At 52.4% G+C, this 23501-nt stretch overlaps 9 protein-coding genes across 9 annotated transcripts; 4 read left to right on the top strand and 5 right to left on the bottom strand.

Annotated features, from left to right (window-relative positions):
- Positions 1–173: 173 nt before the first annotated feature.
- On the top strand, positions 174–1794 carry M409DRAFT_68103 (uncharacterized protein; the record flags this gene model as incomplete). Its single annotated transcript, XM_033817688.1, has 2 exons — positions 174–540; positions 593–1794. 2 exons carry the CDS (start codon positions 174–176, stop codon positions 1792–1794), a joined length of 1569 nt encoding a protein of 522 aa, XP_033665127.1.
- Positions 1795–2141: 347 nt separating this feature from the next.
- On the top strand, positions 2142–2681 carry M409DRAFT_25580 (uncharacterized protein; the record flags this gene model as incomplete). The annotated part of the gene is made up of 1 exon (XM_033807756.1): positions 2142–2681. The coding sequence occupies one exon, from the start codon at positions 2142–2144 to the stop codon at positions 2679–2681; it is 540 nt and encodes a 179-aa protein (XP_033665126.1).
- A 4431-nt stretch (positions 2682–7112) lies between these two features.
- M409DRAFT_56923 (uncharacterized protein) lies at positions 7113–8628 on the top strand (the record flags this gene model as incomplete). Its single annotated transcript, XM_033813448.1, has 3 exons — positions 7113–7439; positions 7493–8504; positions 8585–8628. 3 exons carry the CDS (start codon positions 7113–7115, stop codon positions 8626–8628), a joined length of 1383 nt encoding a protein of 460 aa, XP_033665125.1.
- A 199-nt stretch (positions 8629–8827) lies between these two features.
- Positions 8828–12125, bottom strand: M409DRAFT_56922 (uncharacterized protein; the record flags this gene model as incomplete). Its single annotated transcript, XM_033813447.1, has 4 exons — positions 8828–8981; positions 9258–11033; positions 11139–11643; positions 11723–12125. The coding sequence occupies 4 exons, from the start codon at positions 12123–12125 to the stop codon at positions 8828–8830; spliced, it is 2838 nt and encodes a 945-aa protein (XP_033665124.1).
- An 821-nt stretch (positions 12126–12946) lies between these two features.
- On the bottom strand, positions 12947–13648 carry M409DRAFT_25576 (uncharacterized protein; the record flags this gene model as incomplete). Its single annotated transcript, XM_033807755.1, has 1 exon — positions 12947–13648. One exon carries the CDS (start codon positions 13646–13648, stop codon positions 12947–12949), a length of 702 nt encoding a protein of 233 aa, XP_033665123.1.
- A 384-nt stretch (positions 13649–14032) lies between these two features.
- Positions 14033–14494, bottom strand: M409DRAFT_25575 (uncharacterized protein; the record flags this gene model as incomplete). The annotated part of the gene is made up of 2 exons (XM_033807754.1): positions 14033–14097; positions 14155–14494. 2 exons carry the CDS (start codon positions 14492–14494, stop codon positions 14033–14035), a joined length of 405 nt encoding a protein of 134 aa, XP_033665122.1.
- A 2604-nt stretch (positions 14495–17098) lies between these two features.
- M409DRAFT_25574 (uncharacterized protein) lies at positions 17099–18634 on the bottom strand (the record flags this gene model as incomplete). The annotated part of the gene is made up of 1 exon (XM_033807753.1): positions 17099–18634. One exon carries the CDS (start codon positions 18632–18634, stop codon positions 17099–17101), a length of 1536 nt encoding a protein of 511 aa, XP_033665121.1.
- A 1230-nt stretch (positions 18635–19864) lies between these two features.
- M409DRAFT_25573 (uncharacterized protein) lies at positions 19865–21377 on the bottom strand (the record flags this gene model as incomplete). The annotated part of the gene is made up of 2 exons (XM_033807752.1): positions 19865–20089; positions 20181–21377. 2 exons carry the CDS (start codon positions 21375–21377, stop codon positions 19865–19867), a joined length of 1422 nt encoding a protein of 473 aa, XP_033665120.1.
- Positions 21378–21885: 508 nt separating this feature from the next.
- M409DRAFT_68099 (uncharacterized protein) lies at positions 21886–22911 on the top strand (the record flags this gene model as incomplete). The annotated part of the gene is made up of 5 exons (XM_033817687.1): positions 21886–21988; positions 22048–22089; positions 22146–22474; positions 22529–22625; positions 22682–22911. 5 exons carry the CDS (start codon positions 21886–21888, stop codon positions 22909–22911), a joined length of 801 nt encoding a protein of 266 aa, XP_033665119.1.
- Between the last annotated feature and the right edge of the window lie 590 nt (positions 22912–23501).

Here is a 23501-nt window from a genome sequence, read left to right as displayed (position 1 = left end):
GACGCCACTTGCCACATCCCAAGCTTTCAGGAGTCTATAACCGATGTTTTCACTTAGTCATCGTATCAATCAAACTCAAAGAAGAAGGAAGGTCTTGCCGAAGGATCAAAGTTCACCCATAACGGTGTCCTGAACCTCCATCTCTGCTCTCAAGAAAACAACCCCGTGCTAAAATGCCGTTCTCCACTGCAGACGTCGAAGCGGCTCTGCGAAGCATCGAACAGACATATCGAGGACCTGCTGGATCTGTCGCCGTGGTCCATGAGGGCCAGGTATGGCGCAGAGTCTGGGGTTTCGCCGACATGGAGAAGCGAATCCCCATGACATCTCAAGTCCAACTGCCTATCTGCTCGATTTCGAAGCAAATGGTCTGCCTTGCACTGGTTGATGTGATCAGGAACCCGACGCCTGTCATGAAACAGAGAGGATCCGAACCCGAAGTTCAACTGGCCACCGAACTTCTGGCTATCCTCCCCCAGCTTGATGAGATTCCGGGCGGACGACAGTTGACTCTGGCGCAGCTGCATTCCATGCAAAGTGGTATTCGCGATTATTGGGCCATGACAAGTCCGCTGTGGGGAGCCGAAACCAGACGACCCTTTCTCCCTGTCTTTGGACGCACCGCGAGCAATCCAGCGGATCAAATCTCTACACTTCGAACCAGGGACAGAAATGTCTTACTCAAACGTCAACTTTTACATTCTAGGAAGAATCCTTGAAAAGGTTGCCGGACAATCACTCGGCCAACTTCTAGCTGAGCGAGTGTTCATCAAGGCCGGCATGGCCACGGCATCGTTATGTCCCAACACGGCAGGCCCACCTCACCCCATCGTAGGATACGAGGGGGACGAGAAGCATGGATATGTACCTGCAGTAAACCGAGTAGAATGGTCTGGCGACGCTGGTGTTGTTGCCTCTCTGGAAGACATGATTGCTTACGAGCAGTGGCTCCATAAAAAGTGGCGAAACGAGGACAGTATCTATCGAGCGGTGACAGAGCCTCCCACGTTCAAAGACGGCTCGCCCGCTTGTTATGCGTATGGATTTGTGCATGGCGAGACGGCTGGAAAGTCGTGGATCGGCCACGGAGGAGCCCTGAGAGGTTTCAGATTGCAGCGGCTACATGTTCCATCTGAGAACCTGTCCGTTGTAGTTCTCTTCAATCATGAGGGCGATTCTGGTTCCGCTGCAGAAAGCATTGTCAAGAAGCTGTTCAAGTTCGAGGACCCTGCTGCATCGGTTGAGACTGCTGTTTCAGAGTGGAATGGCTCATTTCTGGACGAAGAAACTCAGCTTCTCATAAAGGTCACCCCAGGAGATGCAAGAGAGATTCTCGTCACGTACCTTGGGGAAGAAAAGGCCAAATTGGTCAGCTCCACAGTAGCCCAGTCCCGCCGCACGCTTGCCACCGTTGAAAAGGACGTGATCCACGTCAACCGTCTGCGAGAGAACAAGAAGCTGCAAGGAAGACGCATAGACGAGACCTCTGAGATGCCCCCAAGCTCTGACTATGTGGGGATATTCCATTCTACAGATGCAGACAGCACTTTCATATGCAACGGAAACAGCACGCTCATGTATGGGGCCTTCAATGGCTATCTTGGCAAAAGTCCAGTGAGCCTGATGAAGTATGTTGGCGAAGACATCTTCTTACTTGGGCAAAAGAGAGGCCTTGACGCACCTGCGCCGGGTGACTGGACCGTGGTATTCCATCGTAATGGCGATGGCAAGGTTACTGGAGCAACTGTAGGATGTCAACTGGCGAGGAACTTGAGATATGAACGAATCTCATGATGCAAGCGAGAGGATTCGACAGTATCGACGAGGCCAGACCCCAGGTCTTATCGCTAACGCCCTTGGCAAGGCTTTGGTGGCTTGATCCTACTGTACCAACTGTAGCTACTATTCGCCAGTGTCTCCCCGATTCGGCACAAGGCCAATACGCTACAAGAAGCTGCTGCATAGTGGTGGACGGTCATGGTATGAGAAAATCAAGATGCCAAAATAATTCGTTCCCAAACGTTCATCTTCAACGCTGCGTTCAGTCGCTCAGTGTCTCTTCGGTCTTCCTATTCTCAATAATGGGCAGCTCCAACTCCAAGTCATCCCAACGCCACCAAGCAGCGCCAATATGGCGAACCATGGAAAGCTGGGGCGACAGCAAGTTCTGCATCCGCATCCAATCGCCCAATTTCGACCGTATCATCCTCATCAACAAGCTGGTCCTCACCATGCGACCAGCCGCCTGGGACGAAAACCATGACGTCTGGATTATGCCCACAGCTCAGGCCGCGGATACATACTCGGAAGTCTTGGAACTACTCAACTCGCCTCCTTCTCATGTGATCAACCTGGCCACAAACCAGGAGTCCGTGCAGTCAGCTGAGCCAAAGGGCGTGGATCGCTGGAGAATGGTCGCCAAATTGCTCACAATGCCCACGCCTTGGGTGGGGTACAGGTTGCCTTTCGGCGAGCATTCGTATCAGCAGGATCGAGAAGTCGGGCACTTGTACAAGGGGATTTTCAATCGTGAGAACAAGGCTCTGAGCAACGGCCGGAGAATGGATTCGAGGGTCTTCGTTGATGACTGTGTTTTGACGGTTTGGTATCGGTTTCGAGACAACCAAAAGGTCAGGGACTTTGTTCGAGCTGCCTCGGGACAAGGCTGGGGATACTCATAATATACAGATTGGTGTGTCCAGAAACAGCCTCCCCATAATGGGCTTCTTCAAGTGCTTCCTTGGCCCTTCCTTAGACCGCTCATTTTGGCCAAGAATTTATCCCTCTTTCTCACGCCTTCTACCATCTTTGGGACACTCTCGTCGACACTTCGTTCATCTTCGAAGGGCGATACCTTTGCCGACGATAAACTGGTTTGTTCAGTCACGATCTCGTCAGTACCGCTGTAGTCTTCACTATACGCCCCAGAAACTGCATCTTCCAGCACAGAAGAGTGAAGTGCTTGAGAGCTCGATTCGCCAGCTTCGGAGCTGAGAGTCGTGCTAGTCCCGGCACCAATCTGTGAGACAGTCTCGAGAGAGTTTCCGGGTTTGAACAATTCCGGATGATTTTGTCGTCCATTCTCCGTGGGACTCTTGAGCACACCTCCATGGACCAGTAGCAGTTGTGTGGTTGCTTGACATCGGTCGCACATGCATTCGATGGACAAATCCAGAGCAGTTCGCCGCAGACTGTTTAGACTGTTGACATCAGCACCGTATTCAATGAGTAGTTTGACCGCCTCGGGCTCAGGATGCTTCATAGCGAAACAATGAATCGGCTTCCGCTTGTGTCCATCTCTAACGTTGACATCGGCTCCTCTCTCAAGGAGTAGCTCTACTGTTGCCGGATGAGGTGTCTTTACCGCCGCGAAGTGTAGCACTGAAGCTGAAGAGTATCTTTGCTTCTTCCGAATATCTGCTCCATGGTCCAGCAGTATCTCGACCAGCTCGCGATGGCCATTCTCCACTGCATGATGTATTGGAGCAGTGTGGGAATTCTTGATCTCGGCGTTCACGTCCTCGTCTCCGCCGTACTCAAGCAATAGGTTCATAACGTCGACGTTACCCCCAATGCTAACGGCATGCATAGGTGAGCTTCGTGCCCATCCATGTGCATGCACGTTGGCTCCGCTGTCGAGGAGCAACTTCACAACGCCAGCGTGACCTTTGTAGGCTGCACGGTAAAGTGGAGTGTGACGTCCTGTCCACATTCCGTCGCCAACCTGCATCTCACGGACGTAAGACTTGATCGTTTGGGAGGTCAACCAATTGGCTCCTTCTCTGGAGTAAAGAGCCGTCTGTGCTTCGACGTCGACTCCGTACTCTAGCAGTAATGCTATCACTGAGTCATGGCCACCTGAGCGATGGAGTGGTCAGCAGCTAATCTTCGAGTTTGATGCACGGAGGCTTGTAGACATACCAATAGCCGCCCAAGCTAGAGGCGTTACACCGTTAATGTCACATGCGTTGATGATGCTCTTCAAGAGGTTTGAATCCAGATCCACAAGAAGTGTTCTCACCCATTCCGTGATGCCGAACCGAGAAGCCTGTCACGCATCAATTAGCTGACTTTGACTTGAAGACTCTCGCGATTTGCCAGGTGACCTACAATGTGCAATGGGGACAATTCTTCGCCCTGTTCCCATTCTTGCCCTGGCCGTTCGTGGACATATGTCCTCCACCAGTTCTGCCGCAAGCTCGGTGCGTTGGACAGCACGAAGCTTGTCGATTCGAAGATCTTTCTGCCAACGACACCAGATCCACGAGCATGGTGAGGCCAATAGAGAACGGCATACTGCAACAGCGGCGCCCCTTCCCAGTCATCCTTCGAGTCTAAGGCTCTATGCTGAAGATGGCTGTCCTTGATGAGCTGTAAGCACTTGAGGGCAATCTCAAGATGAGCTTCTTGAGGATCAATGCGGAATTGCTGGACAATCTCCTTTTGGGCAGAATCGAACGATTCGAGGATGGAAGAGGTGTCTACGTCCATTCGTAACAGGTAGTCCCGTACAGAGGAGTGAGAAAACATCACAGTATCTCCATGCACTTTCAGCAGTGCGCCACATCGCTGGACCGTCGCTTTGATGGCCGATTCATCCAGATCACCGCCAATAGCGATAGCATTGGCCAACTCCAGTAGAGATAAGGGCCGAAATGCCATTGCGACCCATCGAAGGACTTCGGGCGACTCACTCTGCTCCTTGTCTTTGATACTGAGCAGTGTACTGCCGTACAGAGCGTCAAGACCCTGAGGAAGGGATCGAATCGTTTCGAGTAGTCCACTGTAAGGTCTGTCCACCAGAATCGCGTTCATGATGATTCCAATTGGCACAAACGAGCCAGCTGCTCGGTGCAGCACCTCTTGTCGCACCTTGACTTTGTACTCGTCGCTGAACCCTGTCCAGTCAGGGACAGATGCGAGTCTTGCATCCACAACTCTACCAATATCAGCTTCGATGTCATCTGCACATTCAATGTCCAGGTCAATCAAAGCGCTCTGGCCTCGCAATTTCAAACCGAAAATCTGGCGACTAACGAGAAATAGTCTCAAGACATTCAAATGGGGTTCGCGGGCACCGGGCGAGAATAGGGTCAGCAGCTTGTTAGCCAGCCATGACTCTGAGCCGTCTTCAAGTTCATCCAAGCCGTCTATGATACAGTAGACTTTTCCACAATCAACGTCGAGCATAAGAGCAGCCAGCAGCTTCCAAAGTGCGTCGTGTTCGGACAACAGTGGGGTTCCATGCTCAGCAAGATGTTTAGCAATCACATCCGTCAACTCTGGTATGGAAGCGAGCTGCCAAAGAAGGCTACGTAGGATAGCTGCTGAAGTGTTACGCTTCTCGTCTTGTTTGCCACAGAAGTAGTGAATGATGTGAGTGCTGGTCCCCGTTGCTTGGTTGTGCAGCTCATCTGACAGGAAGAGTGAAAGCATAGTCTTCCCCTTTCCGGTATCACCTCTCAGCCAGATGAATGCCGGGTCGGCCTTAATCCAAGACTGGAAAAGTTGTTTCTCAAGGATCCACGCACAGCTGGCAGCAACAGGTAGTCCCATCGTTTCAATTAGTTCATCCCTGTCTCGAGTCGGGTCTGTAAGCAGGAGGTAATCACGAAGTTTGGCCACCTGCTCATTGCTAGGTGTTCGCTGGGGGATTGATTCTGTCAGGTGTGACAGATCATCTTTGAGTTGCTGAATGATGGCAGACTGTGCGTGCAGCTGTTCAACCTCCGACACAATATCGCCAGTGGGCTGCAGTTCCACCTTTTGCATTCGTGTAGCAATATCCGCGAGTTGTTTTTGAATCTGTCCATGGTTGTCGTTGACAGCGACATGCAAGCTCTCGTCTTTGAACGGATGATCCTGTAGTTGCTGCATCTTGGATCTGAGCTCAGAAAGCTGTTGTCCAAGCTGTTGTTCGCTTCGTTCAATCATGATTGAAACACTACCATCAGAAGGTGGTTCGATGCTGGCTTTGTCAACGAATGATCCCTCTAGGATTTACCACCTAAGAAGACCTACAAATTTTCAGCGACTAGGATCAAAGTCAATGTACCTTTGCAATCGCTCAATTTCGATTTGAACTCCTTGATGCGGTCTTGACCAAGGAGTCCCATCTTGACCCGACTACTCATCACCAGCTGACCGTCGTTGTCTACCTTTCCCCATGCTTTCAGCTGCGTTCGGAATGATTTGCAGATGTCGCAGCAATTTTCAACGGCCGACAAAATGCGACGGTGACGAGCGACCTGATCCTGGTTCTGATGTGCTGCATTTTGGAGTGCTACCAGCATCGGCTCGAGGGTATTGAGGTCCACGCTTGCGTCTCGCAGCGTCGAAGGCGCATTCTTGATATTCTGGAGGTCATCGTTGAGAAGCTTGACTGCCTGTAATGCGAAAGTAACGATCCCAATTGCAGAAGCGGTGATGCTAAGAGGATCCATGCTGTGGGTAGAGACGGAACAGTGTTTGCCTCAACTGTGGCTCCTCGACAATTTTGAGAGAGGATGCAGACGGCGGTGACATGTCTCATTATTGGTGACATGCAAGCCAGACGGCTGAAACGCATGCGTCGATATGGCTCGGTGACCTTTCAGCAGGTGCTCAGCGCACAAGGTTTAAGCATAGGCACGTGCTACGAAACATTCGTGTGATTGCTGTCTGCGCCTCAGCCTCACCGAAGCGACCTGGGCAGAGGCACATATGCATGCACGACTCCAACCCCTGGGCAGATCGGAGGTGGCCCAAGACGAGTCTTCCGGTCTTGCTAACTCCAGCAATACACAGATTTCAAGTGTAGTGCCAGCCATTACAGCTTTGCGCACTTGTTGGCGGTGCTCATCTTTGCGGAAAGACAGGCCTCCATACCAGACACAAGCAGCAGGCGATGTTGCTGATGATTGATAACGGGAGGTACGGGCGGCGCAGCGGCTCGAAGACGGCTCGACGGCACGGCAGGGGCCGCCTATTTTTAGCGCCGCGCTATGAAACTGGTTGGCAGGCGTGGCGCCTGCCCTGGGCGCTTCGCTGCATGTACAAAGCAACATTGAACACCAGTCGACGGTCCGTCACGAACATGCGATTCCAATTTGACACGGTGTTTTTGGAGCCTGATGTCCACTGCGGCTTTGTTTGCAGCTGTTGTCATACTACTTTCCTTCGCCACAACCGTGGTGATCCTCTATTCTTGCAACGCCAACCCGACTATGCCGGGTACACTCCAATCCTATCTCAAATTTGCCTACGGTAGCTTCTTCAAGCCTCACACCGGTGATGGCAGTGGCAACCAGCAGGATGCGCTCGAGAGCTTTTACGAATACCAGGCTGATGCCTACGATACGACCCGAACCGCTCTGCTGCGAGGCCGAGAAGATATGATACGGCTTGTTGCAGCCCAGCTGAAGCATAAGGCTTCTGACAGGAAACCAATCTGGGTAGACGTTCGTTGACTACATGTTTGTTGGAATTTTGCGTTGCGCTGACGGTAGCGCAGATCGGGGGTGGTACAGGCTGGAACATTGAGCAGATGGGCAAACATGTTGATGTTCCGACTTTCTTCGACACTATCTATCTTGTCGACCTTACGCCATCACTCCTCAAGATAGCCGAGGCGCGGTTTCAAAAATTAGGGTGGACAAATGTGAAGGTTGTGTGCATGGACTGCCGTTTCTTCAGTCTACCCCAACACGAGGGTACTGGAGGAAAACAAAGCCAAAGTGCAGACCTGATCACCATGAGCTATTCACTTACCATGATTCCGGACTTCTTCCCCGTTGTCGACATGATCACCAACCTCCTTGCTCCAACGGGCATTATTGGTGTGGTCGACTTCTACGCCCAGACTGAGGTCGAATTCATGCGGCGAGACTACGTTGGCGGCTTTCTGGATCGCCACTGTACATGGCTCAATCGTACATTCTGGCGGACTTGGTTCGAGCAAGATCGTGTCATGTTCGATGGAGGCCGGCGCGACTATCTCGAATACCGTTTTGGTACCCGGCTTAGCATCAACAAGCGCAATGCCATGCTTCCCGGTCTTCGCATTCCATTCTACATCTGGATTGGATGTCACAAGCACAACTCGTCTGCACATCTCGATGCGTCGGTTCTGAAGACCGCCTTCCTGGCAGCTCCTGACGGCTGTACTCGTCCCGACATACCTCTTCCCAGCGTTTACTACCTGAACCACCATCGACGGACATATTACACTGCCGAAGTACAGCTTCAGAAACAACAATCTTCCACGGGAGAAAGTGTCAGCTTCCCTACCGACCTATTGACTACCGACGATGTCGTTCTCGCATGCACTGGCTCCAGCGACACAGTTCTATCGTGCCATGCTCAGAAGCCGAAAGCGGTCCACGCAGTCGACCCCGACCCGGCGAACAATCACCTCCTCGAACTAAAGCTTGCTGCATTCCAAGCACTAAACCAAGACAAGATCCAGAAATTGTTCAATGCAGAAGGCGGGTCCGACTTCCGCAACATCTTGATCGACGACCTCAGTCCACATTTGTCCAGCGAAGCAATGCAGTACTGGATGAATCATGGATCGAAAGGATGGCTTGCAGGAAATAACCCACAGCCGAAACTATCGAGTCTTTCGTCCGCAGAACTCGCAAGTCATAGTGTCTTGTCGTCCATTCCCGAGACAGAGTCATTGCGAATACATACCGCGAGTTTAGCAGATGTGCTTGCAAGGACAAGACCTGGCAGTGTCAATGTGATTATTCCTGGGAAGTCTTTCGCCATCGAGGACCCTCAATCCGACATGGTCGTTCGCCTGTTGAATCAAGCATTGGACGATGGAGGCAAAGTCTTCATGCACTCAATTATCGACGGCTCCTCGACCCATGCTCTCTTGGAGAAAGCAGGCTTTGAGGTTGGCATGCAACAGTCTGGCTTTACAGTTCTCACGAAGATTCGTAGCCTCGATTAAGACACCTGCCTCAGGAACGCTATGAAGACGCCGTTCGCGGTTGCTATACGCCTTTCAAGAGCTGATTTGAAAATCAAGTTTACAAGAATCGTACACTCAGAGGAATGGTAATTTCCCAAACTCCATGTATCCATGATCATACCTAAAAGGGATAACTAGTAAAGAGATTACGCCGCTTGAACTTCGGTCTCCTTCGTCTTCTCAACGAACGTGTCATACCCCCATCCCCATCGTCTACTCAATCTCTTCCCATACTTCAAAAGAACGTTATCTTCCAAAGGAACATTCGCAGATCCATGCGGACAATGAATGACCATACTTCCCCTTATCCTGGCTGTCAAATGCGATCTTTGAGCCGCCGACCCCAGACGCCTGGAATCCGAGATCGCTCATGACCGCCTGGAAATCCTTCCAGCGGATCGTGCCACGTTCTTCCATAAACGCACGGCTCTGGTATGGCCACATACGTGCGAGTACTCGTAGGCTCGCTGGGGACACCTCGATCCGCTCTGGTTCTTCCTGTACTTCAGTCGCAGTGGGCACAGTTTTAAGCACAGGGATTGGATCCTCGTCCATCTGATTCCGCTTGAGAGGTTTTCCCGACGCTGCTTTGGATCGTTTAGGTGATGTCTTCTCGTCGCCCCAGAGAGTCTGTGACTCCTGCTGATCTTCCACAGGCCGTTTCAAGCTCGGCTTCGTCATCTTCTTTTGCTTCTTCTTCTCCTCCGCCTCTTTCTGCGCTGCCTTGAGAATCTCCTTCTCAAGTCTGACTGATTCCAAGAACTCATTTTCCTGGTAATGCTCCAAGAGCGTGATATCTGGCAATTGCTTCACTTGCGTTACATCAACAGTACCACCAGCACTGGCTTCGTTGATCTTCATTCGGCGAATCTCTTCCCAAAAAGCATCGAGAGCGTGCTTGGACTGCTCTGCTTTCTCGAGCCATTCGACTGTCCGCTTCCGAGTGCCAGTGGAGAGGTTGATGTCAAAAAATTGCTTCAGCAATAGACCCGCTTTCTTAAAGTTGTTGGTACGCTCCTGCTTTGTCGATAGTGACCGGGTAGCCCTTTTACCGTGAATTTGGTAGACTTTGCCAAAAGACACATGTGGCGCTAGCTTCTTCCAAACATGCGATCTTATGTGCCGGCGCGTGTCGAGTGGGAGCTGTAGAAACCGCGGACGACGGGCGTCAAGATTCGCGCGGAGCTGTAGCGTGGCAGAAAAGGTCTTGACAGCCTCGACAACATGCGCCGACTCATTCTCCAGTTTCAGTACTCCATCCTGCACGAGGTCGTTTAGGAACGAGAACATTAAGTCGAGCAGGAAACCCGAACTGCGTAGTCCGTTCGTAGCAAGACCGATAACAGTGACGGCCCAGGTGAAAGGCTGCTCCTTATAATAACGAGCAGATTGCTCATGACTACCTTGCTTCAAGTAGTGAGTCACGAATAGTGCTGTCCTTGCAAAAGATTGATCCTTCACTCCAGACGTATTCTTGGAGCTGAACGAGTTGACGAATGAAACATCTTTCAAGAGTAATTCGCTCAGGTCATGCGGCTGGTGATCCATGACTTCCCCTTGAACATAGGTGTGGGCCCAGTCCAGCAGAACATCGAGTTCATGGTGGCTTTCACTTGAAGAATTTCTCATCCTGCCTTCCGCAAGGTGGAACAGTGAATCAAGCCGATTCCAGCTCCCAACTTTCATCATTAAAGGCTCGCACAGATCTTGCGCAATATGCGCCCAACGATCGACCTCTGTCATGACAGAATAGGGTGGCCGTCTTGATAGATCCTCAACGCGGCTGTACGCGGATGAAATGTCTGTCTGGAGGAGCCAGAGCTCGTCTTCGCCAGCTGACTGTCGTTCTTCCAATATCGATCTTGCTGCAGGTATGTCGAACTGCAGAGGCGGCTCATACGGATTGATAACCTGGTAAAAAGGATGTGGATTCAGTGTCTGTTTGATAGGCGCAAATGCAGAGAATCCGTCTGTGGATTGCTTTTTCCAGAGACTATTGCCGCTGCTTTTGTCTTTGGCCTTTTCCGACTTTGCATACTTTTCAAGCAAAAGTTTGGCGATAGAGCAAAGGAAGCTGTACAGGCTGTGTTGGGCTTCGAAAAGGCTAAACGCGAAGGTTGGAAGGTCAGTCAGGTGTCAGACCCTGAATAGGATATCTCATGCCTCTAACTGTACGTACATTTCGGCGACTGGAAATCCAACGGCTTCTCGACGGTGAAACATGTCATATTCATAGTCGACAGGTTTGCCATAATCATTCTCTTGCATGGAAAATAAAGTCTCATTGAACCTCATCGCAAGCATACCAGTCCCGCGCCCGCACTCGGTTGCAGCATGGTCCATACGAGCCCATTGCCATGGCGGGTACTCAGTCCGTAGGTCAAGCAACCTGAGAAGTTTGTTCCGATCCGTAATCAATTCCTCCCGGCCGATGAAAGGAAGTAGAAAGCTTTGGCGGTGTTTGCCTCGGTCGCCAGCAGAGGGTTTCTTCTGCGAGTGGTTGACGTATGCAAACAAGAGAATCCATTTTTCAGTGGGATATCCGTCAGGAAGGGCGCTGTGAACGAGAGTCTCCCTTTTTTTCTTGTCCTTAGTCTTGGTCCACATAGACATGATATTGTCGCCATGGGATGACAGAATCGTGCTTAGTTCGGCGAAACTCTCGTCGATACACTTGATGTGGCCTACCAGTGAGAACTTTGGATCAGCACAAGCACGAAATTTGGGTACAGCTCGCACGACGTCGACTTTCGATTCACATACCCTGGATCACGGCCTTCGCTTCTTCGTCCGAAAGCCTTGAGTCATACCTGCGTTGTGGCATAAAGCAAGGCTCTTGTGCATAGCTGTCTTCACAGATAAAACAATCTTCCAAGGAGCATCTGTTCGAAAAGTGAAAGTCGGGGGAGAATCCGGTCTTGGGATCGACTCGCCGCGGGAAGGATGGCTCATCTTTGTCGTTCGCTCTGGTTACTGGCGCCATTGGAATGGTCGAACAGAATCGACAAGGTCCGTATTGATTGCAAGGTTTACAGATGTGTCGAATGTTGGTCGAGTCTCGGACAAAGTATTGTCGCCCACTGCTTTGTTGCCGCTTCCGGCAAAACTGGTAGACATAGCTCGAATCCCTTTGTTCAGAAGGCCGCATTCGGAAACACGAAACCATGACGAGTGTCAGCACTTCAGCTGAGAACCTGGCGACTGCTCATGCGCTATGCACTCAGTCACGACCCTGGCTCTCTGTATATCCCAGGTTAATCATGTCGTACTGTTCAGTGGGAATTGCCGCCGCAAGAAAGTCCCTTTGTCTTGTGCTAGGTGTGTAACGAGTTCCAGATACTTCAACCAGCAAAAAGCCAGTTTTCGCGGTCTTCTGTACTGATTCATCATGGCATAGTACAAAAGGGACGTGCTGTCTGGTACACTGCCCTTCATGAAGGAGACGAGAGAGGCTGTCGAAGCCACGAAGGCGAGATTCGGCCCAGCGTCCACCTCAGTATGTCCATTGAAGTATCCGCGAAGCACTATAACATAGAAACGGTCAGTATCAGTCTCGTGGGATAGGAAGGCATGTTTAATGTGTTTGGTGGAGGGAGTGGGTATCAGGTGAGGTCAAGATGCTTGGACCGTGCAGCGACGGCCCGGCATTCTGCCGACCTTCAGTAACTTCCATCAACACAAGTATGTCAACAACATCCAACAACTGAGCCCATCCTTGAGATCCGTCGACATCCATCCATCCTCAATAACCCTGCAAAATTTCTGGGAAACGTTGAAGCTGGCCAGCCTTGTCGCAGCCCCACGCTGGAAGCTGTTGACAGAAAAGAACCGCGTCCGAACAGATTTCCATCCCTTGCCCATTACGATCCTCCAGAAAACTGCTGTGGATTTTGCGTCCTCGGCATAGAGCTTGAAGGGTCTCAACAGGACGTAACGGTTGCATCGAAATGGCGACACGCCCAAATCGAGCTCCATACAACTCCCGGCTCAGCTCGCCTGTTTCCCGCCGCTTGCTTGACCTCGAGCCTCGAGTTTCTTCGGAACGCGCTTGACCGGTATCGTTGCCACTTCAGGAGAAGCCTTCACAGCGGGAGGCTTCGCCACAGGCACTGTTTTCGCCGCAGGTACCTTTGGAGCGGGCGACGATGCAGTTTTCTTGGCCGGCATAGGCTTCTTCTTCGCCCCCTCTCGCTCCTTCTTATCTTGAGCCTCCACAAGAGCCGAGAACCTGTACATGATCCGGCCCACGACATCAGGAAGGACTGCGAACATGGAGTCCACCACCGGCCCTTTGAATTTGACCTCTAGGTTGAGCATAATCTCGGCTTGTCCCTTGTCGTTTGCGACCGGCGATATTGACCATTTCATGAGATACGACTCCACAACGCTGCTCTGGAACTCCGAGGCTGCCGGGATGATCTCTATCGTTCGCTTGGATCGGTCGCATTTAACCTGGCAGGGCCACTCTTCGTTAAGAGAGAGTGCAGGGTATCCAACGTTGAGCTTGGCCGTCTTCGGTAAGCCATTGCTGTCTTTCGTTGTCACCGAGCTGCGGTATATGAGAGATGTCGCTCGTTCGTAAGATGACAGATCTGAGAGAGCCGCGAATGCTGTACTGGGCGTATATGGGACAACCTTTGTCGTTGAGAGCTGCCTTAGTGACGGCGCCGAGAAAAAGTAGTCCGTCATGAGAGGCAAGTATACCAAGGATTTAATGATGTATCGCAAGAATTTGGCTGTGCGATGAAAAGATTCACGAAGTCTCTCATGGCTGCGATGACATCAGCCCACGTGGACGAATCCTCACGCAGGAACGCTCGAATGGCCCCTCGAAGCTGGGAAAGGTGTAGAGACGAGAAGTCAACTTGTCAGGCCTCAAAAAGGCAGTACTACGGCACGACTCTTGACTGATTGAGAATCTAGATCGACCATATCCTGTACGTACCCTGTACACATACCTTGTCTAGGCAACGGGGTCCAGTCATTACGCAGAAGCCGAACTTGTGCCACATCCGAATCTCAGCAACGACCTGCAGTGCAGCACGTTTTTATGGCAAGCTTCGCTAAGACTTGCTACTGGGCGCTTTGGTTTGCCTTGTCATATACCTCCTGCGGCACCTCCTCATGCCAGCTGGTTTCTACAATCCAAATCAGCCACCAGATACCCCTTCGATATCTTATTAGCAAAAACTTACTTCCCAGACTAACCGCCATGTGGGCCATCAAGGTGCCCTCACCAGCCCCATGCCAATGCGTCTCTCCCGCAGCAATATGCACGACGTCTCCCACCATCAACTTTCTCGGTTCTTCACCCTTGGAACAGATCAACCCACTCCCGATCGTCACAGTCAAAATCTGGCCGCGCTCGTGCGTGTGCCAGAAAGTTCGCGCGCCGGGAGTGAAGCAGACGTTGTTGCCCATGCAGCTTCCATCGTCGGCCGTGAAGATGGGGTCCATGTGGACGGTGCCGGAGAAGGTCTCTGTTGGCTGGCGGGAAGCCGTCGCCGGTTTGTGGGCGCCGCAGATGAGTTGCATATTCGATGATAATTTTCCGGCAGTCTGTTGTCCGATGCTGATGTTTCTCGGGCAGCAAAGGTGAGGTGCTGCCGGTTTTGATGACGTCCTTCTGGAGGAGGTGTTGGAGCTCTCTCCACGCTTGTGGAGTCACTCCACCTTGGAGCATCTTCCAGACCGAGCTTCTCAAAGTCGAGCAGCAGGAGATCTAAAGCTGCCACATTGAAGAGTCCGTGTTGATATAGATCCACCAGATGGATTTATCTATCGTCTGGAACGGTTTCTGTTAGGGGGGTGCATTCTGCCTTCGCGGCTCGCCCTCTTCCTCTCTCATACTTCAAGCACAACTGGATCAGACCTTCTTCACGTTGGAGCAACCTTTTCATTCCGGTGACTACAGACTATTTCCCGGGGAGCGCTCCCAAACATACTCGCAGAGCACGCCTCCAGAACACCTCTGTTGCAGCTCAATCCGAAAACGCATCTCGATATAATTCGATCTGGATGCTACGCCAATACCTTGGGGACGACTCTAGCAGTCCTCAATACCGATGTCGAGAAAGACTGAATCGTCTTCCTGCTCTTTGGTCCCATTGATTTATTTCATGCTTCAGAATGCTCTGTCATCTTCCTTCTGTCTCTCATCTTGGCTGAATCCCGAGGCTTCCCAACTTTCCCGTGGGATCCCGATCCCAACTTCCCCTTAGGATTCCCAGCCTTCCCACAGGATCCCAATGCCAATCCCAATCTTCCCTTGGGATCTCAAGGGATATCCCATCCCAATTGCTTGCAGTTATCTACACGAGGACCTCCTCTCCTTCGCTCAAGATGAGAGGACGAGAGTGCAGCTCATACTGGGCTCCTCCCGAATGTCAAGCTTGCTGTCTGCGACCTTGCCGTTGTCCTGTGAGACCGACTGGCCCCACGAGCATTCTCACGAAGGTTGAACTCTCTCAGCATGAACATACTCTCATTGTAGTTGCTGTCACCGGTAACCTTGAGAAACTTAAAGATCTAGATCTCGTCGCCTACCAGATAAATATTTTCAACCTGCTGATTTCTTGCATCAACGGTAATGGAAGACGCCGAACAGCTTTTTGCATTGCGGCCTGATCGGCGCAGAATCTTGAAGACAGCAATCAAGCCCAGCCTTAGACCAAGACTATCACCCACCCTCTCCCAAGCTATACAAGCAAAAGCTTATCCCACATCCTTGCTTGAGAGGGCGCGGCAACAATCTGCATAGTAAGGCAAGGCGGCATTTCCGGGCCCGAATCCTTCACTCACCACGACACATGACATCATGGCTCGTGAAAAGACTTTGAACGATTCGCCTCAACAAGTCTCGTCCCTTGGTTCGGGCAGAACATGTGTTTGGGGCGCACAAGCCTCTCCAGATATTATCTCCAGCCTACAGAATCCCGATCTCGACGGTTCCCACGTCGAATCCCCAGATTGCTCGAAAACCAGCCTCACCAGAAACATCATTCAAGGCTGGTTCTTCGGAATCCCCGGAACTGACTTTCAACTTCAAACGTCAGTCGTCTGTTCGGGACGAGACTCGTGGCGATGTCACATCACTCGTGTGATTACAATACAACACCATTCGGTAAAGAGTCCGAGAAGAAGTAGGAGGAAGGTCTCGTGGTCATCCACCCCATTCCATTCCACACGTTGCCCCAGCGTGTTCAACTCACCACACACAGCCCTGTGGGTCCAGTCTTCCTCTCGCAGACCCACAATTCCGTCACTCGAGTCTCACCATATCTCTCTGTCTTCTTTCCCTTCCCTCCATTGTCTTATTCTCCCCAACATCCCATCCCATCCGCCGCTCCACAAACAAACTCAAACCCCAGGCCCATATACAACACATACAACCACCTCAGACAACCTCCCATCCCTCAAAGTAAAGCCAACCAAAAATGCCCATGCCAATCTCCTTCCTCGACATCCTCGACAGCGTGCGCCTCTTCGGCCTCAAAGGCGCCTTCAGCTCGGAGTCGCCCAGCGCGAGCGATGCCTTGCCGCGACAGAAAGACGATTTCCCACTCCCACATAACGGAAATGGAGATGCGGAGAAGAGGTTCCAGCAGGGTGGCGATGGGGTTGTGAATCCTGGGCGGGAATGAATGACGAATAGAGGATTGTGATGTGTTATGAAGAACGGGACACGGGATGTACACGCGGTGTTGTTGTTGACGGGACTTTAATGGAGGGATTTGATGGATATATACCCAGATGGTCTGTGGAAAGGAATGGAAGAGTCTTTACTCTACGCTGCTGTTGTGATGCATGATACAGAAATGGGGAGCGTGAATCGACAGAGGATAGAGGCTTTGTTTGGCGTTAAGCACGAAAGTTGCTGTAGATCTCATGGGAAGGTGCAAGGGTTGAGAACGGAGGACTAGAAACCTGCGTATTGTATGTTTGTGGTTGCATTGTGTATCCATTACGTACGTGAATCTACGCTTCGTCCATCCTCATCATTAGTAGCATCTCTCATCCGATTCCCGGATCCCATTCGGTGCAAAGTCAACTTGGGTATCATTTTCAAACTCCTTAGCCGTAGCACCAGAAACAGTCGTTGAACATCAACAGCGAATCCCTCTCCAGCTCTTCACACCCTCACAACTCCTCTAGCGCCCTCTCACACAACTCCCGATACTTCCCCGGTTGAAACCTCTCCCGCTTCCACTTCCTCACTCTCCCATCTGCGATCCTCCTCCTCTTCTCCAGAGCTTTGATATCCTCAGGCACGAATGACCAATAGCTTCTAGCTTGCGGCAGGCCGATCTTTTGGGGTGATGGGACTGGAGTGCTGAAGACGTCGTCTTTGGCGTTGATGGGGCCGAGCGGGGTGCCCGTCGTAGGTGCGAGGCGAGATGCTCTCTTCTCCTGCTGTGCGCGGTGGAGACGGTCTTGGGCGTCGTGGACGAGGGCGATATGGCGCTGGAGTTGAGCGCGCATGGAGAGGATGTGCTCGGTGAGGCGGTAGACGGAGTTTTGCGAGAGCAAGTCTTGGTACTTGGTTGGAGTGGGTGAAGTAGCGATGTGGTGTCGGACAGGAGTCTGCGGCGAGGTCTGTGAGACGGTTGAAGCATTGGAGAATGAGCTGTCCGACTCGGTGTTGGAATGTGGTGATGATGGCGGTGGCGGTTCCGGTGAAGAGTAGCGAGAGTCGACTCTAGCGGTAGTGAGGTTTGGCTCAGTCTTGGTGGCTTTGGTCAGCTGGGGCAGCTTCGACTGGACGTTTGCGGCTGTGCCAGAGTATGGAAGAGTGGGTGGAAGGAAGTGCGGTTTTGCCGGCGACCCCAGTCGGATTGGCCTCATCAAGCCATGAGTCGGCGACTTGATCTTCTGTGGTGGCGCTGGGTCGTGAAGAGAGATCTTGGAGAACTCGCGGGGAATGCCAGGGTGAATCTGATCGAGCAAAGACATACTCGACACGTCTCGTGGCAGGCCTTTAGGAGTGGACTGCAGCAAGGACATCCTCGACAAGCCTCGAGAAAGGCGCTTTGGTGGCTGGCCGATGAGTGACATGCGGGATTGCTCGCGCTTCACTCGGTTGGGAGTCATCAGCTCGGAGAAGCTGTCATGGCTCTCGAGGTCGTCAAAGTCGGAAGGGACAGTGCCTGGTGAGCCGACGTTTGGTGAGAGGACGGGCTCGCGGCGGAAGACGGGAGGCGAGGACAGGACTGGCGAACTGGCTCGTGAGATGCCCATGTCGCGCGGGTCGTAGGCGGAGAGGGTGGGCGAGACGGGGAAGTCGCTGACCGTCGCATTGTCGTCGTCGCTGAAGAAGGACTCGGCGGCGCTGCTGCGGCGGGCTGTATCTCTCTGCGCGTAGAAGAACTGGATCTCCTGCTGACTCGGCAAAGCATCGATGGCGTCTTGGTAGTGCTGGGCGGCGGTGGTGAAGGCGGGCAGCTTGGCAACCGAGTTGTGGTGCATCGAGCGGGCAATCTCATCGTGGCAGAGGGCCAGGTAGAAGTGGACGAAGGTCTTCTGGAGCGGGTTGTCGTCGATCTTAGCGCCGGCCAACTTGATCACGTCGCGGCATGCCTGGATGCACTGGCGGTACTGAGCCTCGAGGAAGAGGGCCTTGATGTAGCGCAGCGGGATGGGATAGTGGTCGGTGATGGGCGGGCGGGAGTTGGCCATCGTGTTGGCGGTGTCGGTGACGGTCCGTGGCGCTGGTATTGCGGAGTGTTTAAGAACAAAGCAAGGCAATTGCGGTGGAATGCGGGCCTGCAAAAACATCCAATGTGTGCGGCGGGGGAAAGATAGTGAAGGTGGAGAAGTGGTAGAAAGCGGTGTTTGTATTCACCTGCGTCAAAACAACAACATTGCAGCGGGTGTTTGGTAGCGAAACGGCAGGAGCGAAAGCAGAAAAGGGCAGGAAGTCTTGAGAAAGGCGCTCAAAGTCGCCCAGCATACTTACAGTACATTTCCATCGTGTGGTACCTACTCCTATTCTCAGCAAACAAGAGGAACTTGAGAGGGTCGTTATGATATAGAGATGTCTACGACGCAAACACTGCCGTGTCACGCGAGTCAATCTGCCGAGTCGCATGGCAAACGGCGCCCGAAATAGGGGCCGCTAATAGAGACAAGATACATCTATACCGCTCGCACCAGAACATGTCAAGTGCAGACAGTAAAGCCAGAGGATGTTATAGATGAAGAGATCGCATCAGAGATGGAAGAGGACAAGTGCAGTTCTTCACGGCAACATTCACCGACGCGCACGTGCTGTCCTATTTTTGGGTATGCATGATGAACGCCAAGGCCGGTCTCCGCGGAGATTGTGGGGCTCGCTGATGACTCTTGGGTATCGACACAAACATCACTTTGAAAGTCCTGCCGTCATTCTTCACATCACGCATCACATATATGTATACCATCTATACCACATACCAATCTCGCTGCACCAACGCCAATGGGTGATCATGCTAGACTCGCAGAGACGTTTCCTGCCTCGTCCAGCCCCGTCCAGCCCATGGTGTTCGTGAAACAACACGACTTGGTCCGGTCCCGGAAGGCATTGTAACGCCTGAGCCGTGAAGTTCGGCTAGAAAGAATCTCGAGCTGTGCTCTATCATACTTTGGAACGAGTGCCCATTCCTCCTCACGCGATGACGAACATGCAGTCCGGAGTACGCAATCAATAGTCGTACTTGTCCGAAGTGCCTTATCGGCTGTGCTGATGTCGGGACTTATGGTCCAATCTTGAACGCGAACAGATCGGGAGGAGTGGGGAGCGCAGAACAGCAGCGTTAGCAGTCTTCTCCATGGACCCGAGTCAAAGCCCCCGAGACGTTGTGTGGAATCGAATCGATGCCCCTTCACCACCACGAACGGTCGCGGACGCCACCTCCTCACTGGAAATACTCATTTCGGACTCGAACTTCTCGCCAGCTGAAAGGACTTCCGCTGCGCTTCGAGGAGCGCGAGTCTTTCCACCTTGATGACCTCGAACCCATCAGTTCCATGAGCGTGGACGAGGAGGTCAACGTATCGATCAAAGTCGGCTACGGCGAGCTGCAGCCACGACTCATCTGCCGGCCGGCACCACTTCTCACCCGGCAACTTACAAAGCAATCGCCCTATCAGGTTCTAAAGTCGTGTGAGTGGAATATCCAGATGGCAGGAATTTCGGAAAGGGGAAGGGGAGAGGGTTGCAGCTCGATGCGTGGATTGGACATACTACTTGCAAAAATGCGCGCGTGTTGGCGGCAGTCCACATATGAGCGTGGTATGGGTTGGCATCGACCAATGCGAAAAAGGCACTCATCGCCCGGTTGGAGCAGGAAAGCGCCCCGGTCGTGTCCGGTTGGAGAGCAGAAGCTGGGTTACTGGCCATGTGCAGCATGGTCATCAGCATGTAATAGTTGGTGGTTACCATGATGATCTGTCTCCAGACGCGGGGCTCGCGGCACTGGAGATCGGTCTTGTTAAAAGGGGGTTCCAAGGTGTCGTACGTGGATTGGAGTTCGCTGAGCAACATCGATCGATGGTCGGCATCCCGTGCAATCACGTCCCCGATAGCCAAAGGGAGGCAGACGTTGATCTGCATGAAACGTGCATAGTGCCACATTGCACGTACGTAGTTGATGTCGGTCTCACATGTGAGGAAGTCCAGGTCGACAGCGGTCGATGTTGAGAGGAGGTCTTGCATTCTTCTTCTAGGATTGTTGTCGCCTTCATCGACGCGAGACAGGTCTCCAACCTCTATGGAGTGTTGCATGGTGGCGGGCACTAGGCGAAGGTGAAAGGACAGAGAGACGTCCTGGAACATTACCGCCTGCCATAGGCGCACATGGAGTTGCTTCTCCAACAGAGACAAGTGCTCGTCGGGCGGTAGATGCAGACGTAAGCCATACGCCTGCTTCTGCAGCACACCCGAGAATGTCCAGGAATCGGTCGTACGATTGCTGGTGACGAAGTAGTTGCAAATGAGCAGCAGGACCTGGATGACTTCTAGAGACCATTTGCTGAGAAATGACGACAGACACAAAGCTCTGTAGGAGCACGACAGATACGTCTCGGGCGGGCAGGACGAGTCGGCCATGGTCCGGTCATCTACGTATAGTTTGCCGTTGGCGAAAACGATAAACTGCAGAGCCACGTGGACGGGGTCGCAGTTGTTCCTCTCCTCCGACGATAACTGCCAGAAGTTCTCGTAGCGTAGCCGGAAGAGATGACGCGGTATGACTGGATATAAGGGGTCGACGTTGTCCATGTAGTGCTTGAGGAAGACATCGGCATCGGGCCTGCTGGGCAGCGCTAGCATGACTTCGCCCAGGCCGCCGGTTGCGGTCCAGTAGTTGCGGAAAGGATACGTGCGGTCCACATGTGCGTCGGTATCGCTGCCGTCCGTTCCACTGCTGTTGGCAAAGGCCATACTGCTGTGATAATTCGACTACGTAAAAACGCCTGGGGTGGCCGCCATAGTGCAAGCTCTGCCTCGTGCTCGTCCGACGAGAAACTTGAGTGCGCTAGCAGGTCGCACACGCAGGTGGTGTTGCGTGAAGCCTGATGTGCTCAGCTGGAGATTGAGGATGATCACATGCGTGGCACTTCTTAGCTCTACTGAGAGGGCGGCAGGTCCCGCTTCTTATTGCCTGCAAATAACCGACGAGCGATACGTCAGTGGCCTGCATTCCCGACTTCATCTATTGCGCTCCTTCGGTATCATTGGAGCGCTTGTTGGCCAGTATCACGACTGCTGTCGGTCACATGGAATCAGATGTTTGCCTGCCATGGCTTGTAAGTGGGTTTACGGGAGAACTCCGTACTACGTCCCTTTGCAGGAATGTCTGTGAAGTTACTCTGGCCAAATATACTCATATCAGATTGGAGTAAACCTTCAACCACGATTCTGTCAAACCCAAACAATTCCTTCGCTCAGAATGACTGCCACAATCCCCAGTCTACTCTTAGCGCTTGCGGTACAGGTTTACGCTGCAAAAGCGCCCCCTGGACACGAGTGGCATGCCCCAGGTGCCGGAGACGGCACGTTCATCTAAACGTCCCCCCAACGAAGAGCATTGTACTGACGCAAGACTGGGCAGTCCGATCACCCTGTCCCGGAATCAATACTGCAGCTAATCATGGTACGACACCCACAAGGGTTTTACAAGCGTCGTGCCGTACTGATTCGTTGCCATAGGTTTCATTCCTCGCAGCGAAAAGAACATCTCAGTCGCTCAAGTTGCATCCGGTCTCCTCGAAGGACTCAACATTGGACTAGACTTCGGGCTAGCGGTTGGTCAAACGGCGACCCTATCCAACGCCAACCCTTTAGCAGGAGTGTTCAACATGGACGACCTCCGCGAGCACAACTTCCCGCTCGAACACGATGTCAGCCTGTCGCGGCAGGACTTCTACCAGGGCGACGATCTTCATTTCAACCAAAGCGTCTTCGACCAGGTGCTCGCTTACTACGACGGAGCAACGCATACGACGTTCCAACGCGGAGCGAAAGCTCTCTGGAACCGCGTGCACACACAGCGTCGTTTGAACGGCAAAAAGGAAATCTACGGGCCTTGACAGCTGGTTCTGAGCTTAGCTGAGACGAGTTTGTACATGAGCTTGATGGGAAATCCAGTGACCGGGGATGCCCCAGTCGATTGGGTCAAGATCTTCTTCGGTGAGTTCGCCATCCCAGATATTCACGGCTGTGCGCTAACAACATTGGCCTGTCAGAGCAAGAGCGACTCCCTTATGAAGAGGGCTGGGTCAAACCAAGCCAAATCAACTTTGCAACACTCGGCGCCATGGCCGGTCAACTGCTGCTGGCGGATCCGCTGGATCCCATCGCGGAAGGGCTCAATTTTGAGCTGGTCCAGGGCGCGGTCAAAGACGTATTTCAGCTCAGAGACCCAATCACCGGCGTCTTGATCAACGCTACATGTGCTTTGGCGGGCCTGTGCTGAGTACAGCCTTCCGACTTGAAGGGGTTCAATTTTGGTCAGTCCCTCTCGCTATGTTGCGATTCCGGTTCTTCAACATCGCACGTAGCACTCGAGAGAGTCACTACAATACCCCAGAAGAATGGCAGGCGACTCTAACAGCTTGAGTACAATGCAAACACTTCGAGCTATGGTTGCATGCCTAGCATTAGAGTGTGTAGAGTCGATAGCGCTTGTAGATCACTTCCATGACTTCGAGATCGATGCCCTCTGAGCGGTCCTCACCTTTAAAGTCCCGACATGGAATTCAAGGCATAACATTGTGCATCGCAGACAAGTCACAGAGGAGTCCTGAACGATAGTCCTGCCCCAAACTCACTCCGCATCCCAGCATGCACCCCGCATGGGAGTGCTCCTTGTGGCGTTATTGGAGCTGCTACAATAGCTTCGTACATGTCCTGTCACTTCCTCCTGCGGCAATGGCTGTTTGTAGCTGGTCATTGAAATTCCATTCAGTAATAGATGGACACGTCCGACTTGTTTCCGACGAGGCGGTGGTCGCTGTTCTTGGGATTATATAGAGCATGTTGATGCGTTGGGTTGATGGCCACTCT

The sequence above is a fragment of the Zasmidium cellare genome (genome assembly GCF_010093935.1).
Source record: "Zasmidium cellare ATCC 36951 unplaced genomic scaffold M409scaffold_27, whole genome shotgun sequence".
NCBI lineage: Eukaryota > Fungi > Ascomycota > Dothideomycetes > Mycosphaerellales > Mycosphaerellaceae > Zasmidium > Zasmidium cellare.
The sequence above is the reverse complement of the archived record's forward strand: the minus strand, read 5'-3'. Positions and strand labels throughout refer to the sequence as shown.